Consider the following 13,365-nt stretch of genomic DNA (forward strand, 5'->3'; position numbering starts at 1 on the left):
CGGCTTGTATGTGTGGCGTTATGACGACGTCTGCAGGAGAGCAACACGGTGCTCTTATCCGCTCACGACCAGCAGAGAAAAGAACAAAGACAGAAGCTGAAATGGCTCCCTAATGAACTACAAGAGTCCTCTAATGTCTTGATGCTCTCTTATGATCAGATATGGATTTACTGTGCTTTTTGCTCGTTATAGAAATCATTGGCAGATTCCGTCAGAGGAACAATTAGAAGAATATTCCGCTTTCTCTGAGAAATTCACCTTTGAGGGGTATTAGTAATAACTGCTGTTCAGTAATGGGATGTTAGGGGAGTTGCCTTTTGTTGCATCTGTTGACATCCTAGATAAACCTAACTCTCCGGCTTCACCTCTTTTTAAAGGCACTGGAGAGCGAGTTTGTGTCCTGCCAGCTTCACCAGTGGATCGATTTGATCTTCGGCTACAAGCAGCAGGGACCCGAAGCCGCCAGAGCCCTCAATGTTTTCTATTATCTGACCTATGAAGGCGCAGTCAACCTCAGCTCGATCAACGACCCCATGCTCAGAGAGGTGATACAGTGCGTGCATCAACACACACACATTTTAATACACGTAGCTGATTTAACTGCCTTCGCAGACCATGCTGAGTAAGGAGAAAAATTCCATATTAGAGGTAAGTACTCCTGAGCAGCAGTGCTCTCAGATGGACGCTTAATCTGGCTATATTATAAAAGCATATGTCCACCCTCTGCATCTGTATGTCAGGAAGGTTTTGATGCCATTAGCCATGTTAAAGTGCTTGTAGAGTGGCATGGGAGAGCTAAGCTAACAATCTGCCACACAGTATTGCTGAGCGAAGCCTTTTCCTTTGTGTGATACCTTTTGAAAGCACTCCACCAAGTGTTCCACTTTAACGCCTTTAAGCCGCCTCCTTGGCTTTCATTCATTATTCAGTTCACTCACTTTGTACTGCTGCACACACAAGCAACACTGTCCTGCCCGAAAGCAACCAGACAAAACACAGTGTTGAAAAGAAAAACACAGCTAGCTTGCCCACAGCCAAACAAGCCTGACAACTTCACCAATCTGCTGTAAAAGGCAGCTAGCCAGCAGCGGGTCAATTGACCCTGCTCCCATCAGCCTTTTTGACATCTGCATTTTAGTGCCAAGAGGGGTGCATATTCTATTTCTTTTCTCTCCAGAGTAAAGTAACCAGGCGTTGGCTTTCTTTTAAGTGATTATTCGTGTTTATTACTGGTTGTTGTGGCTGTTTGTAGGCAACTTCTGAGATCTGGAAACATCCATACAGAAAACTCCAATACAAGGGCAAACAAAATGAGCAGGCGGATCTCAGTTAAAGTTCAAACAGATCATCTTCACAGTTTTGTCGTTGTTTGTTTGTTTGGTGCCCCACCTAAATACAAGAACAGAACAGTCAAGAAAAGGCCACGTTTTCACTTTTAAGAGAGACTCACCATGGTGCTAACGTATAAATGGTGATAAGTTCAGAACACACTAAGCAGGCAAACACCCTTTGCCTCCACTGTACTGCTGCCCTTCATGCTCAGTGACTGGAGCATCGCAGGCACCAGGGGTAGATCCTTGATTTATCACCTCATTCACCCTAATTCCCATCCAGATGTGCTTTGGCCTTTATTCACTCTCTCTCTCTCACACACATACACATACACAGACATGCAGATTCATTATCTGGGTTCACCGGTCATTTCCACTCTCAGCCCATTACCCATTCTTCTGTTTAACACACACACACACACACACACAGAGCAGAAAATTGGATCACTGGTGCCTCCACTATTTCTGCCAAGCTGTTCCAGTGACAATGGGATTGATAATCTACCAACATACACACACACAGGCCTCAGAGGGAGGTGCTTGTGATTTGAGTGGCATTGAAAAAGCATCTTCGACTGCTGACTTTAAGGATGCATACTTAGGATTTGTATGCTTCTGAATGAGGTTTTTATTTGTCTGTGGCTTTGGTACCACATTTAGCATTTTACTATAAACAAATTAGTGTAACTGTCTCTAGCTTGAAGTGTTCTGTATTGGTGCACTGGGTCAAACTTTTGTGTGAAATGTCTGGAAAATACAGGGTGTAGTCATGAATATTGGTGTAGTTTAATTAAAATTATTAATTGATGTTTTGAAAGACTACAGTGGCAGCGTAGTACAGAAGCTCATGTTAAAAGTCAGTAGTCATCATATCTGTAATGCTGTAAAGTTAGCCTGCCTCGAGGAGGGAGAAAAAAAAGTTTCTTGTTGTTTCGTCCTCGCGGGCTCTCTCGCTGATGCTTTGATTGCAGTTTGCTGGGAGAAAACTCCCTGAGCACTTTAATTAGTTAAATAAACCAAACAAGCATTACCCCAGTGAGCTAATCCAAGGCTCTCCTTCAACTGTGTTTGTGCGGAAGGAAACGTGCCCTGTCTATGCAGAAGGTGGAAACACAGTTCCAGGCCTGGGGCTCGTCATGGCTGGGCGCTGGGGGTGGCTGAGGGCTGCAGGAGCTTTGGGACTGAGGGTTTGGGGTCTGAAAGTGTCCCTAGAGTATGCCATTACTGAGTGACAACTGTTTCAGTCTGAGCTGTGGTCTCGGCCAGACAAGCCCGCATTAGGACAGGCCCCGGGGCTGCTCAGTGTCAGGGGGGCGGTTCACAGATGTGTGTGCATGTACGTTTTTGTGTGTGTATATTTAGGTGGGAAAATGCAGTAGACCGGGCTGGAGGGTTCTGTATTTTTGCTTCGCTGATTTCTGTATTCCTGCCATGCTGCTTCACAGAGGCTAACTCTCCCTGTAGCCCACACACAAATACACACGTACAAGATTTGTGTGGCTCATACCTTGATGTGTTTCTACATATGCATGCATATGTATACATTCATTCATTGGTATGTGTATACCTTTGTATATTTATGTGTGCTCATCAGCATAAATGCACACGGTTGTGTGTTTATGTGTGCTTTTCTGTTCCGGGAGAAAGTTTGGAATATCTCAGCACAGATTAGTGAGTGCTGTGGAGACCAGTGCTGTGTTTTTCAAAACCATGATTACTTCCTGCACTACCTCCTGCTTCCCCTCTCCCACCCCAAATTTCATCTGTGTGTGCGCGTGTGCACATAGATGGCTTGCATGCACATCTGTGTTGCCTCTCGGTGTATAAAGAGAAACGCGCCCTGTGTAGCCTTCTCATCGTTGTACAGGGCTTCCCCTCTTTCGCATGTGATTATGGAAAATCCCACCACCTCTCACACGAGCGACAAAACACAGAGCCCCGCTTGAGTTGTTTGCCGTTTGCGTAATTCGGCAGAAATATATGCCCACGTGAGTCAACCTGCTTCGACAGTAAGCCAAAGTCACTCACTAAGCATAAAACCTGCTGGTTTATTTTCACTGGACAATGTGACCTCCTCTGCATAGAGTTGTCTCAGTATTTTAAGGTGGACGTTTAAAACCAATGATACAATCTGTCCAGTTTCCTGCTTGTGAGAAATACAAAACTATTGGTCTTTTTTTTCTTTCCCTTGGAGGAGGGGGTTGATTTGCATAAAGCAGCATGTTTTACATGGAGATCTATCGTGTCAAGCGACTGAGTAAATCAAAGGACAGGCTGAGACATCTGAGCCGAGGGCGTCTCGGCCATTTAAATGTATAGAATACAGAAAACCTTCATCAGACATGGGCCAATGCTCCCAAAAGAGATTGGCCTTGTGGAAGGCCCCTCATATAATCACCTGAGCATTGCATTGGCATACAGGATAGGACATGCTGACCTAGACTCAGCCACTTTCCAGCCTTCCACAGCCTCATAAATGTCAAATACGCACTTAATGAAGATAGGTTGAGTGGCTTTGAGCTTACGCAAAATGCTTTCCTGTGTAGTCAAAGAGATGGGCAGCATTTTGACCTTGAATAATGCAGTTATGTCACATGTCCTCCCACCAAGAGGCTAACTGTGGATGAGGTGGGAAATGTCATGATAGTGTTACACAGTGTTGATCAGTTTACTGTGACGGACCTTTAAATCCAGTCTTACAGACCAGTGCTAATAAATGCACATCACACATCACTGCATAACAGGAGCATCGCCTTTTACATCTGGCATGCTTGCACACATGTAGAAAATGCACTTGTGGCCTGAACACAAAACCGCAGACACTTGTTCTAACACGGACACTGTCCCTTCCAGTCTCATGAACAAGCACAACCATTGTTGTGCAATTTATGAATAAAACCATGAATTCTTTTCTATTTTAATTAGCCTCCCATAAGAAGTACTGCTCATGCGTTTGTGCCGAAGGATTTTATGAGCTAGCGCTGGATTATTACCATCTTATTCAGAGGCTTTGGAGTAAATTTCTTCTTATTCAGATGTAAATGTATAAAAGTAGACTAAAAAAGAAGGAAACCTGAGATTTTATTGCTTCTTAAAAGTGCACAAAAGTATAAAGACCAGTGTTCACATAAAAATAACATGATGTACAGCTTTTGTTGCTGGATTCTTGGTCTTAAAGAGGCTGATGAAACCTTGTAATAGACAGTTACAATCACTACTTGCCTCTCTGGTTTCTGGTTAGTTTCAGACAATGGGTATGAGCAGACTCATTTCCCAACTTTTTTTTGGGTTTTTTTTCTCATGGAAATACCATACGCAGGCCTCAACCATGAGCTCATTCTCAGGCTGCGCCAAGTCGACTCAAACGTCTCAGCCTACACACACAAGCTGTCACTCCTACACAGCCAGTCACAGAGCACACCAACATACTGACGGGTCTGTCACAATTTTGTGTTGGTCATTTTCCCTCTTCCTGTCCCTGTTACAAACTATCCATCACACCGAGTTTGTCTCACAGGACTGCTTTTGCTTACTATTGTCTGCTTCTTATTGTTATATACATTTCTGCTGAGACTGAATTGCATCATTTTCTGTTTTTTAAGAGGATTTTGTGCACATGCAAATTTTGAATGCTTGCGTGTGTTATCTGGCTGTGATTGCTTTTCAAAATGTTTCCTAAATGAGGCACTTGCGACCCTTAATAAGATTAATTAACACAAATGCGCCATCTACAGTTTTAACCATCTTCCTATAGTCGTGCATGAAGCAGCATTTGCTGGTTTCATTTTCTGAAATTTCCCCAGGTTTTCTCCTTGTTGTTCAGTAAACGTCTGTGGCGATAACTCTTGGGGAGGGGACATTATTATACATTTAAGCAATAATTTGGTTAATAACAAGGCTAATAAATGTAACAATAATTAAAATGTTTGGCTTTTTTCAACCTACAGAACGGTATCGTGGGCAAATGTGTTGCAGCACTTTAGCGTAGCCTCATCTGTCCATACCGTGCTGTGGGCGTGTTCCCACTTCGTGCTAGCTGGCCTGACAGTGAGCTGTGTGATGATGTCCAGAGGCTGCTCAGCCGGCGTCTGCTGTGACATTTATGGTCCTATACCTCTTCATTAACACCACCTAACCAAGCCTACAAGCCCGCCTGCCCAGCCCTCCTCTGATTCTGTGTGGTTGCGGAGGAGAAATTGGTGTTTGTGTGTAAATGTGTGTGCGAGAGAGAGTGAGTGTCAGACTGTGAAAAAGTGTGTTTATATGTAGACCGTGTCCATGTGTGCTTGAGCACAAGTGCACGCATTTTTCCCTAGCTCTATGGGCTTTTGTGTTCCTCTTTGTTTTGTTTTCTTTTAGACATTAATCTTAGATTGTTGTAGCATTTATCAGATAATAATATGACCTTCACACACAGCGGAGTGGAATATAACCATTTTTCACTTAGAAACTGAGCCGTTATTGTTTCATTGAAATAGATCGCAGGACACAATTATCAAAGAATAGTTTGAGTGAGAGGAAAACCTCTAACATCTCTATTTATTTCTGTGTTTTTATTCCTCCCCACTCAGGCTGTGGAGTCTCAGATTAGGAGTTTCGGACAAACCCCCTGCCAGTTGCTAATCGAGCCACACCCGCCCCGAAGCTCGGCCATGCAAGTGGTGAGTAGACACTGACAATCATCTCAAAAATGAATGCATATACTCCAGTTTCTTTTAATTCTCCAGGTTAAGCTCTGGTGGGTCAGAAACCAGCTGATCATCAGTTCTTCTACCTGTCCAGTTCTTGTCTTTGATTTCTGGTCAGCACTCGGCAAAAACCTTTCTGCCCCCCGAACTGTTCTGTTTAATTTTCCTCTTTTCATGTTTCCTTTACCTTGTGTCCGCTTTCTCCATCTACCACTGTGGGAAAATAGCCTTGGTTTTGAAAGCATCCCCTCACTCATCATTAGTGAGGTGTGTGTGAAAGGGAGAGATCACAAACATTTGTGTGCATGTGCGTTTAGAAAGAGATTTCTGGAGAAAAGCACAGCTTCGTGCTGGAAACCTGGGTCTGAGCCAGATTTTCCACCTGAGCTGAAAAAAAAAAAAAAAAAAAAAAGATGATCAACAACAAATGGAAGTTTTGATGTGACGGCCCTTTAAGGGCCAAGGAGTTTAGTCAGCATGCCTGCCTGTGATGGACCGAGGCCCCACGAGTCCCTATTAGCGCGGTGTCCCTGTGGTGCTGACAGCTGGCTGTAGACCACCACCCAGCGTGCGCGTGCACACAGACACGAATGCAGACGATTGCTTTGAATCCAGCACCCGACTGTACGGGTGAATTCCTGTGTAATGTTTTTATTTTTACACCGCCGCACCATAGTTTTCAAACATAATATTCAGGCACCATTTTTCAAACACTTTAATTCCCTCCCCGCAGCTCCATATTGCTCCAGAACACGCTGTTCTCTTTGCTTTTTACGGATCTTGCTCTCTACTTTCTCTCCATCCTCTTTCGTGCGAGCGTGTTGTCAGAGTGTCGGCATCTGCCCATGCTGGTGGTAATGATACTGTCAGTGCTTCTGGTTAGCTGTCAGACACACCGGATTTACTCAGGTCTGTTCTTGATGTTAAACACTGATGTTCCTCTTCTTTACACACAAGGAGGAAAATAGCTTTCTGTTAGAGCTGCTTAGTACAAACACTCTATAAATGGCTGTAGAGCCTGTCTAAGCAGAGGAAACAGTCTGATAGGTCAATGAAATTACTTTTTTGTTATGACTGTTTTAGAGATGGTCTCTCCTGCCGTTTGCTCAGCTTTTACAAGAATAAATCTAGTGCAACCTAGCAAGTTGCTGTCATTTTCTGTCTTTGTATAGTCTGTTAGTCAGCTGATAGTACAAGTTTTTAAAATTAGTTACTTGTTTGCAAGGATATTCTTTTTATTATTACTGTAAATTCAACATATTTTGGGGGCTTTTAATGAAGCCAAACAAACAAAAAAAACAACAACCTGAACTCAGAGAAATTTGGTGTTTCTTTATTAGACATATATATTTTAAAGTCTATGTAATGACTTATGTTCATCAGATTGGTTGATAAGCATGCAGATCAGTTGCAATCTTAAAAAAAAAAAAAAGTAAAACATTTACACAGATGCTGTATAGACATGCAGTGCGTGCATATATACACACACTGCATGTACAGTATAGCAGTTTACTTAAGAATCCTTCTCTACCCTGCCGACATGCACAAGGATCTTTTCTTTTTTTAATAATCTGGTGTTTTCTTACAATAATTCTTCTTTTACATCTGCTCAGTCTTCCTCATTTAAAAGAAAAGTTTAGAACACAAATACAAACTGGACATCAGACTGTAGTCAGCCTGTGAAATCTATGGCGTCTTTGCCTTCTTCTATAAAATGTCTAATATATGATGTATAATATCATTACTGTGCACACTGAAGGGGAAATATTAATCAACAGACATTTGTTTCGGCTGCTTCAGTTTCTCTGTTAAAACTTAAATGTTGTTCTGAGATTCTCTCCTCATTTACTGTAGCGTTGTTTCAAATGCAGACTCTTGCCTTCTTCTGAACTCTTTGCTAGCTTTTTTGTGCTGCTTAGCTGCTGCTTACCACTATCCTCCTCAAGCCTCCTAACGTTCTCTCTGGCCTTCTCTTTCCTCCGTCTCCCTGTGTTTTTGTTTTCCTCCCCGTTTTCACCAACTGCTTCCTTCATCTTTGCGTTTCGCTCTTCGTCCGTCGCGCCACACCTCGGCTATTTCCCCGTCTCTCCCCTTCATCGCGTCGTCTGTCCCGGGGCCCTGAACAGTATCTTCTCCTGCAGACGCCTCTGATGTTTACGGAGCAGATGCAGCAGGATGTTATCATGGTACTGAAGTTCCCATCCAACTCTCCTGTGACACACGTAGCGGCCAACACCCAGGCAGGTCTGACGTCACCTGCCATCATCACTGTCACCGCCAACCGCCTCTTTGCGGTCAACAAGTGGCAGGGCCTGACAGGTGAGAGACTTGAAGCCACGAACATGTGCATTGAAACGAATGAGCTGAAGCGATGACTAAAAATAAAATCTCAGGCAGACAGAAACGATCCTTGTTATTGAACTGAGTTTGCTTTCACATAATTATTTTCATGCTGCTTCTGTTCATTTCTCCTCCATACGTTAGCTTCTAATTTATCAGAAGATCAACCTGCCTCGTCTCTGTAGGATGGACGTTGATTTGGGAGACAGTTGACTGTGTCTACTAGATAGCAGTATCAAATGTGACACATGTAGCAGCCAGCATTAGGTCCCACGTCCACCTCCATACATCAGCCGCTTACTACACAAAACCTTATTTACTCAACGTCCATCCTGCCCTAGAAGAAATATTAAATTTGATATCTAAGTTTACGAGGATGAACACTGATCAGATTTCACTGGAATTAGACATCATCCATGCATACCACAGGCTGGCCATATTGGGCAATTTTTCCTGCTTGGAAATAGTGGATTAATTGTAGGGACCCACTGGAGTCTGTTTAATAAATGATGTGCAGAGCAAAGTTGCCAAAACTGCTTTTAAAATCTCAGAATAAACGCATGAAATAAAATGACAAATTATGAGTGTGTTGAAAGCAGTGCACACTTTCGTATCACATTTCATTTTTTACTTTTATTTTTTAATTTCAGAGCCGATGTGACACAAGTGTACAATACTCATACTGATAATTACATGTGAATCTTAAAAAAAAATCAAAATCAGGTTATTGGTGAATAAATTAGCTAAACTATTACAATTAATTAATGGATAGAGTGAACCTGAAAAAGTTTAACTAAATGTAAAGGATAAACTGCCCAAAAAATACACAGGTTAAAAGTAAATGAATGATTATATCAGCTAAACATAATTGAAATCACTAAAACAATACATAAAAAGCTCTATCGTGAGAGATTACTTGCTAAACTTGTGGTAAAAGGGTAAAATTGTTACCTCACTCTACAATCTAAGTTTTCTAAACATAATGGGTATATGCATGACGACTTAATCCAGTTTAAAATGAGTTAATTAGACTAAATATCACTTGCTGTGAATATGTTATAGTTGACTTTGTCAGGATAATTAATTAGTTTTGTAATACTTTGTGCTCCGAATGGCCTCGATAGCTTTTTGACAGCACTGATGTCTAATTTGTGGAGCGACTCTTGAGCCTCTGACTTTATGGTTATAGTTTTCAGCGTGTTATAATGACCTCAAACCCAGCACCTACTCCGCAAGGCCAGACAATTGCAATATTAATCCACTCTGTCTTCTTCTTCTGTCAGGTCATCAGGGCTCAACGGTGCAGGACCAGCAGTACCAACTTCCTGTGGAAATTGACCCTCTAATAGGTACGCTGTCCTTTACGACCGGTAGAGAATCCACACACGGGAGTTGGCTTCGTGTGGGCATGAAATGGGGTTTTGTGTGGATTTGTGCCTAAATCGCGCTGCTTGGTGACTCATGGCAGTCTGTTGGGCTGTGTCCCTGGACAGTAGATTAGAGTTGTTTCTCAGCCTCTGCCCTAGTTCACTCGTGATGATATAGGCCCTGCTCTCACACTAAACCATTTGCATGCAAATTGGAATGCAATGAGCTGTGGCCTAGGCCGGCATTTCATCATCAACTCCCCCTCTTTCTCCCTCTCCATCGTCCCCTTTCCTCCCTCCCTTTCTGCATCCTCTTTGGTTTAATTTGAGCGGAGGGAAAGGACGCGTGTCAATGGAAATGAATATGAATGTGGTAATAATGTGTGATTGAGAATGCACGGCGGACGGCTGTCAGGACAATATGGGCGCCTCTCATCCTTCACGACTTGTTGATGAGCAGGAGAAGAGTGCCGAGCTGCAGTGATGTATGGGATGCGCTGGCAGAGAGCAGGGAGAGACGAGCCACCTCTATCTGCTCCCAGCTCTGTTACTTTCCTGCAGCCTCCTGCAATCTCATACACATCTGCGAGGGGGGCTGTTTTTTCTCTCTGGGTGTTGTGGTCTCTCTGAGTCTCATCAGACCATATTCACACTCTTTTTTTTTTTTTTTTTTTCTTTTCCCCTTCCAAAGACTACTGAAAATAACCAGGGTTGAACCCCAGATATTCATCTTTATCTGCACGCACTGTGCTGTATTTCTCTGCTTCAATGCTCCCTCTGTAGAGGCAGAATAAAAGAAATCTTATCTGTGCATCAGTATTTACACATTCAGTGCGTGTTGCTGTTCTGTGCTTCAGCAGATGTGTGATTTGTCACTGAATGCACAGGTTTTGGAGTATATTTATCCTCCAAAGTGTTTACTGTATATCTCATTTCTAACACTAAAGAATAAATAATGTGCTAAATAATGAATTTTGGTGTTGCTGGGAGTGTGCGTGTGTGTTTTAGGGGAGGTAGCTGGGATTTTTCATGTCAGTAATATATTTACACTGTTTGCATTCCAGGAGGAGCCTGAGCTAAACACAGTAAATTGAGGATGAGCGTGGAGCCATCTGTGGCTTTGGGGAATGTTAAAAATCGGTTGAAATATTATTCATAGCAGATATACTGGACTTTCTCAATTTCCACTCTAGACAGTCTTCTCTGACACCTGTTCTCCATTGCTTTTGACCCCATCAAATAAGAAACCCTTCACACCGAACATATTTCTAGAGAAGAAAAAAGACGCCTCTCGTGGAAATGAGAATGTCGGTAAATTTGCTTCTAACCAACTTGGCTTAATTACACAGCCAAGATGAATTTTCTGGGTCTGTTCGTACTTGAGTCGGGTACATATTTTGTGAAGACTGCACGCTCTATATTACTCAGCCTCTTAGACTCTCATAGAAAATGTGAAGTCCCTATAAACTTAACCCCTAGGATGTTTTATGTTTTCCCTCACAAATCTTCTTTGCACCCCAGCGCTGAAACCTTAGTGGAGGTGCGCTGAAGTGTGAGCTCTTTGAAAGTAGTTGATATAAAACAGTAAAGGGTTTCTCGGATCACGCTCCAGGTTTCATACTTCTCTGGACATCTGTGCATTTTCAACATGTAAACATCTTTATTTTGCTCCGTTTATTTTGATCTCCTCTCATCTCCTTCCAGCCAGTAACGTGGGTCTTCACCGTCGGCAGATCACAGATCTGCTAGATCAGAGCATTCAGATCAGCTCGCAGTGTTTTGTTATCACGGCTGAGAACCGCTTCATCCTTCTATGTGGTTTCTGGGACAAGAGCTTCCGGGTCTACTCCACTGACACAGGTATCGTTTCACCACAATAGACCAAATATCCAACTGGCCTAATGTGAATGTGTCTAAACTAAAATACCTGTAATCTCTCCAAGACTTTCACACATTTGCTGTTTTTTGACATCAGATCCTCACTGTAATGTTTTTGCTTTAACTAAGCTTCTTGTGTATATATAATTTTGGCAGTATGGAAGCTCACAGCATATTTAGATACAAATTAAGCCATATGAAATTGAAATTTAAAATGAATAACACTCCTTTGGCTTTCCTCTAGCACCATCATCAGGTTGGGCATACTAGTGGTCCGGAAAAGACCAGTGAATTCAATACTAGTGGTTTTCCTCAAAACTATTAGGTTATGTAACACAATAGAAATACTACTATTAGTTGTTAGAATTCAAGTATTACCTAATAAATAAAACGGCATGCATGTATTTTGCCACTGACCCAGTGATCTGCTTTCATGTAGTTGTGGCAAGTGTCCTACGTTTGGTTGCTATACATTTAGACTCCTTCTTGCCACAGTGGGGCTCTTTTCATTTCCTTTTTAATTCTTTTGCACAAGTTCAAACTTTGTGTGTCGTCAGCAGTGTCAAAGCCTTTTTTACCACTAAAATGCATTATACAGCACAAAAATGGCTTCTTTTTTTTTAAGGTTTCTTTGATTCAGTGTGATTTTGATTGTTTTTTGTTTTTTGCTTCTGCTTTGCTGGATAACTTACTGTTTTTCCACCTAAAGCCTGAGTGCTACTTGCATACACACATCCAATACACTCGCTCTCGTGCACACACAAATGCCATCAGGTCAGGGGTCCTAAATGAAACTGTCTGAAGCTTCATCTCTGTACCCCGCTCCTCAATGCTCCCCCCCACACCCTCAGCCTCATTCAGTACTCTACACACATCTATACAACGGGCATGCGATTCAATTTCTACAGGCCAGGCCCTCTGTGTCTTTTGATGGAGGAGGGAGGGAAGGAGGGATGGGAGCACAGAGATAGCTCTATTGTGCGACTGCCACCGGGGTGTGCGACTGGAACGTGAACACAGTTTAATCGCACACGCTCAACAGCTGCCACCGAGGTCCCTAAATCCCCCAGGTTAAAGAACTGAGGGATTTTATCAATTACAAGAATTGATTGGTACACATCCACAAAACCCGTAGCCTCAAACAGTGACACACACACACACCGAGTTTAATTTGTCGGTGTGCACACATGCGTGTGAGCATGAGAGTGAGAGTTTAATACGAGGTGCGTGGTAGCCATTATTGCAGCACCCGTCATTACTTATTTTCAGCGTTTATAAAAATGTCAAACATTTTACATCTTTGATGTCTCTGTTCTTCTTTGAAAGTTTCATAATAATCCTCGTTGTTTTCAGCAAGATACAACTTAATTATCCCGCGGGTAGCGATTCTGACACCCAGACAGAAATGTCATGTGCTGCAAACTACCCACTGTTTGACTGCAGAGGTCACACTATGAGGAGCGTAATGAGTATTAGACAGCTAGACAGTGGGGCTGTGGTCTGGGAATCTGACAGCAATTAGCCTCTTTATATATACACACAGAGCACCCTGGATGTGCACAGGCGCACACACAAAGCTGAAGCAAATATTTATTCTTGTCTGGGAATTAGTAGAAGTCTGATCTTGTGTGGATCAACTAACTGAGCAGACAGATGATCAACAAACGCATGGTGGGAAGTTCAAAAGGACTACTGCAATGCAAAAAAACCCTATCTCCCTTATTGTTGAGATGTTTTAATCTATTTTTAAGTAGTTCATTC

At 42.5% G+C, this 13,365-nt stretch overlaps 1 protein-coding gene and 1 long non-coding RNA gene across 8 annotated transcripts in view; one reads left to right on the forward strand and one right to left on the reverse strand.

Moving 5' to 3' along the window:
* The window catches only part of lrba (LPS-responsive vesicle trafficking, beach and anchor containing), a 176,107-nt gene that overhangs the window by 152,814 nt on the left and 9,928 nt on the right, over window positions 1-13,365 (forward strand). For 4 of the 7 annotated variants that reach the window (XM_004549310.3, XM_014413347.3, XM_004549315.3 and 1 more), the window contains 5 exons: window positions 378-545; window positions 5,903-5,992; window positions 8,146-8,338; window positions 9,643-9,708; window positions 11,431-11,586. In XM_004549310.3, the coding sequence (XP_004549367.3) occupies window positions 378-545; window positions 5,903-5,992; window positions 8,146-8,338; window positions 9,643-9,708; window positions 11,431-11,586 (673 nt within the window). The remainder of the gene's footprint in view (window positions 1-377; window positions 546-5,902; window positions 5,993-8,145; window positions 8,339-9,642; window positions 9,709-11,430; window positions 11,587-13,365) is intronic. The other 3 variants (XM_004549314.3, XM_004549316.3, XM_012918692.3) reach the window with 1 other exon arrangement.
* LOC143418986 (uncharacterized) overlaps window positions 1-13,365 on the reverse strand; it is an 82,364-nt gene that overhangs the window by 64,553 nt on the left and 4,446 nt on the right. The window lies entirely within an intron of this gene.

The sequence above is a fragment of the Maylandia zebra genome, linkage group LG6, assembly GCF_041146795.1.
Source record: "Maylandia zebra isolate NMK-2024a linkage group LG6, Mzebra_GT3a, whole genome shotgun sequence".
NCBI classification, from domain to species: domain Eukaryota; kingdom Metazoa; phylum Chordata; class Actinopteri; order Cichliformes; family Cichlidae; genus Maylandia; species Maylandia zebra.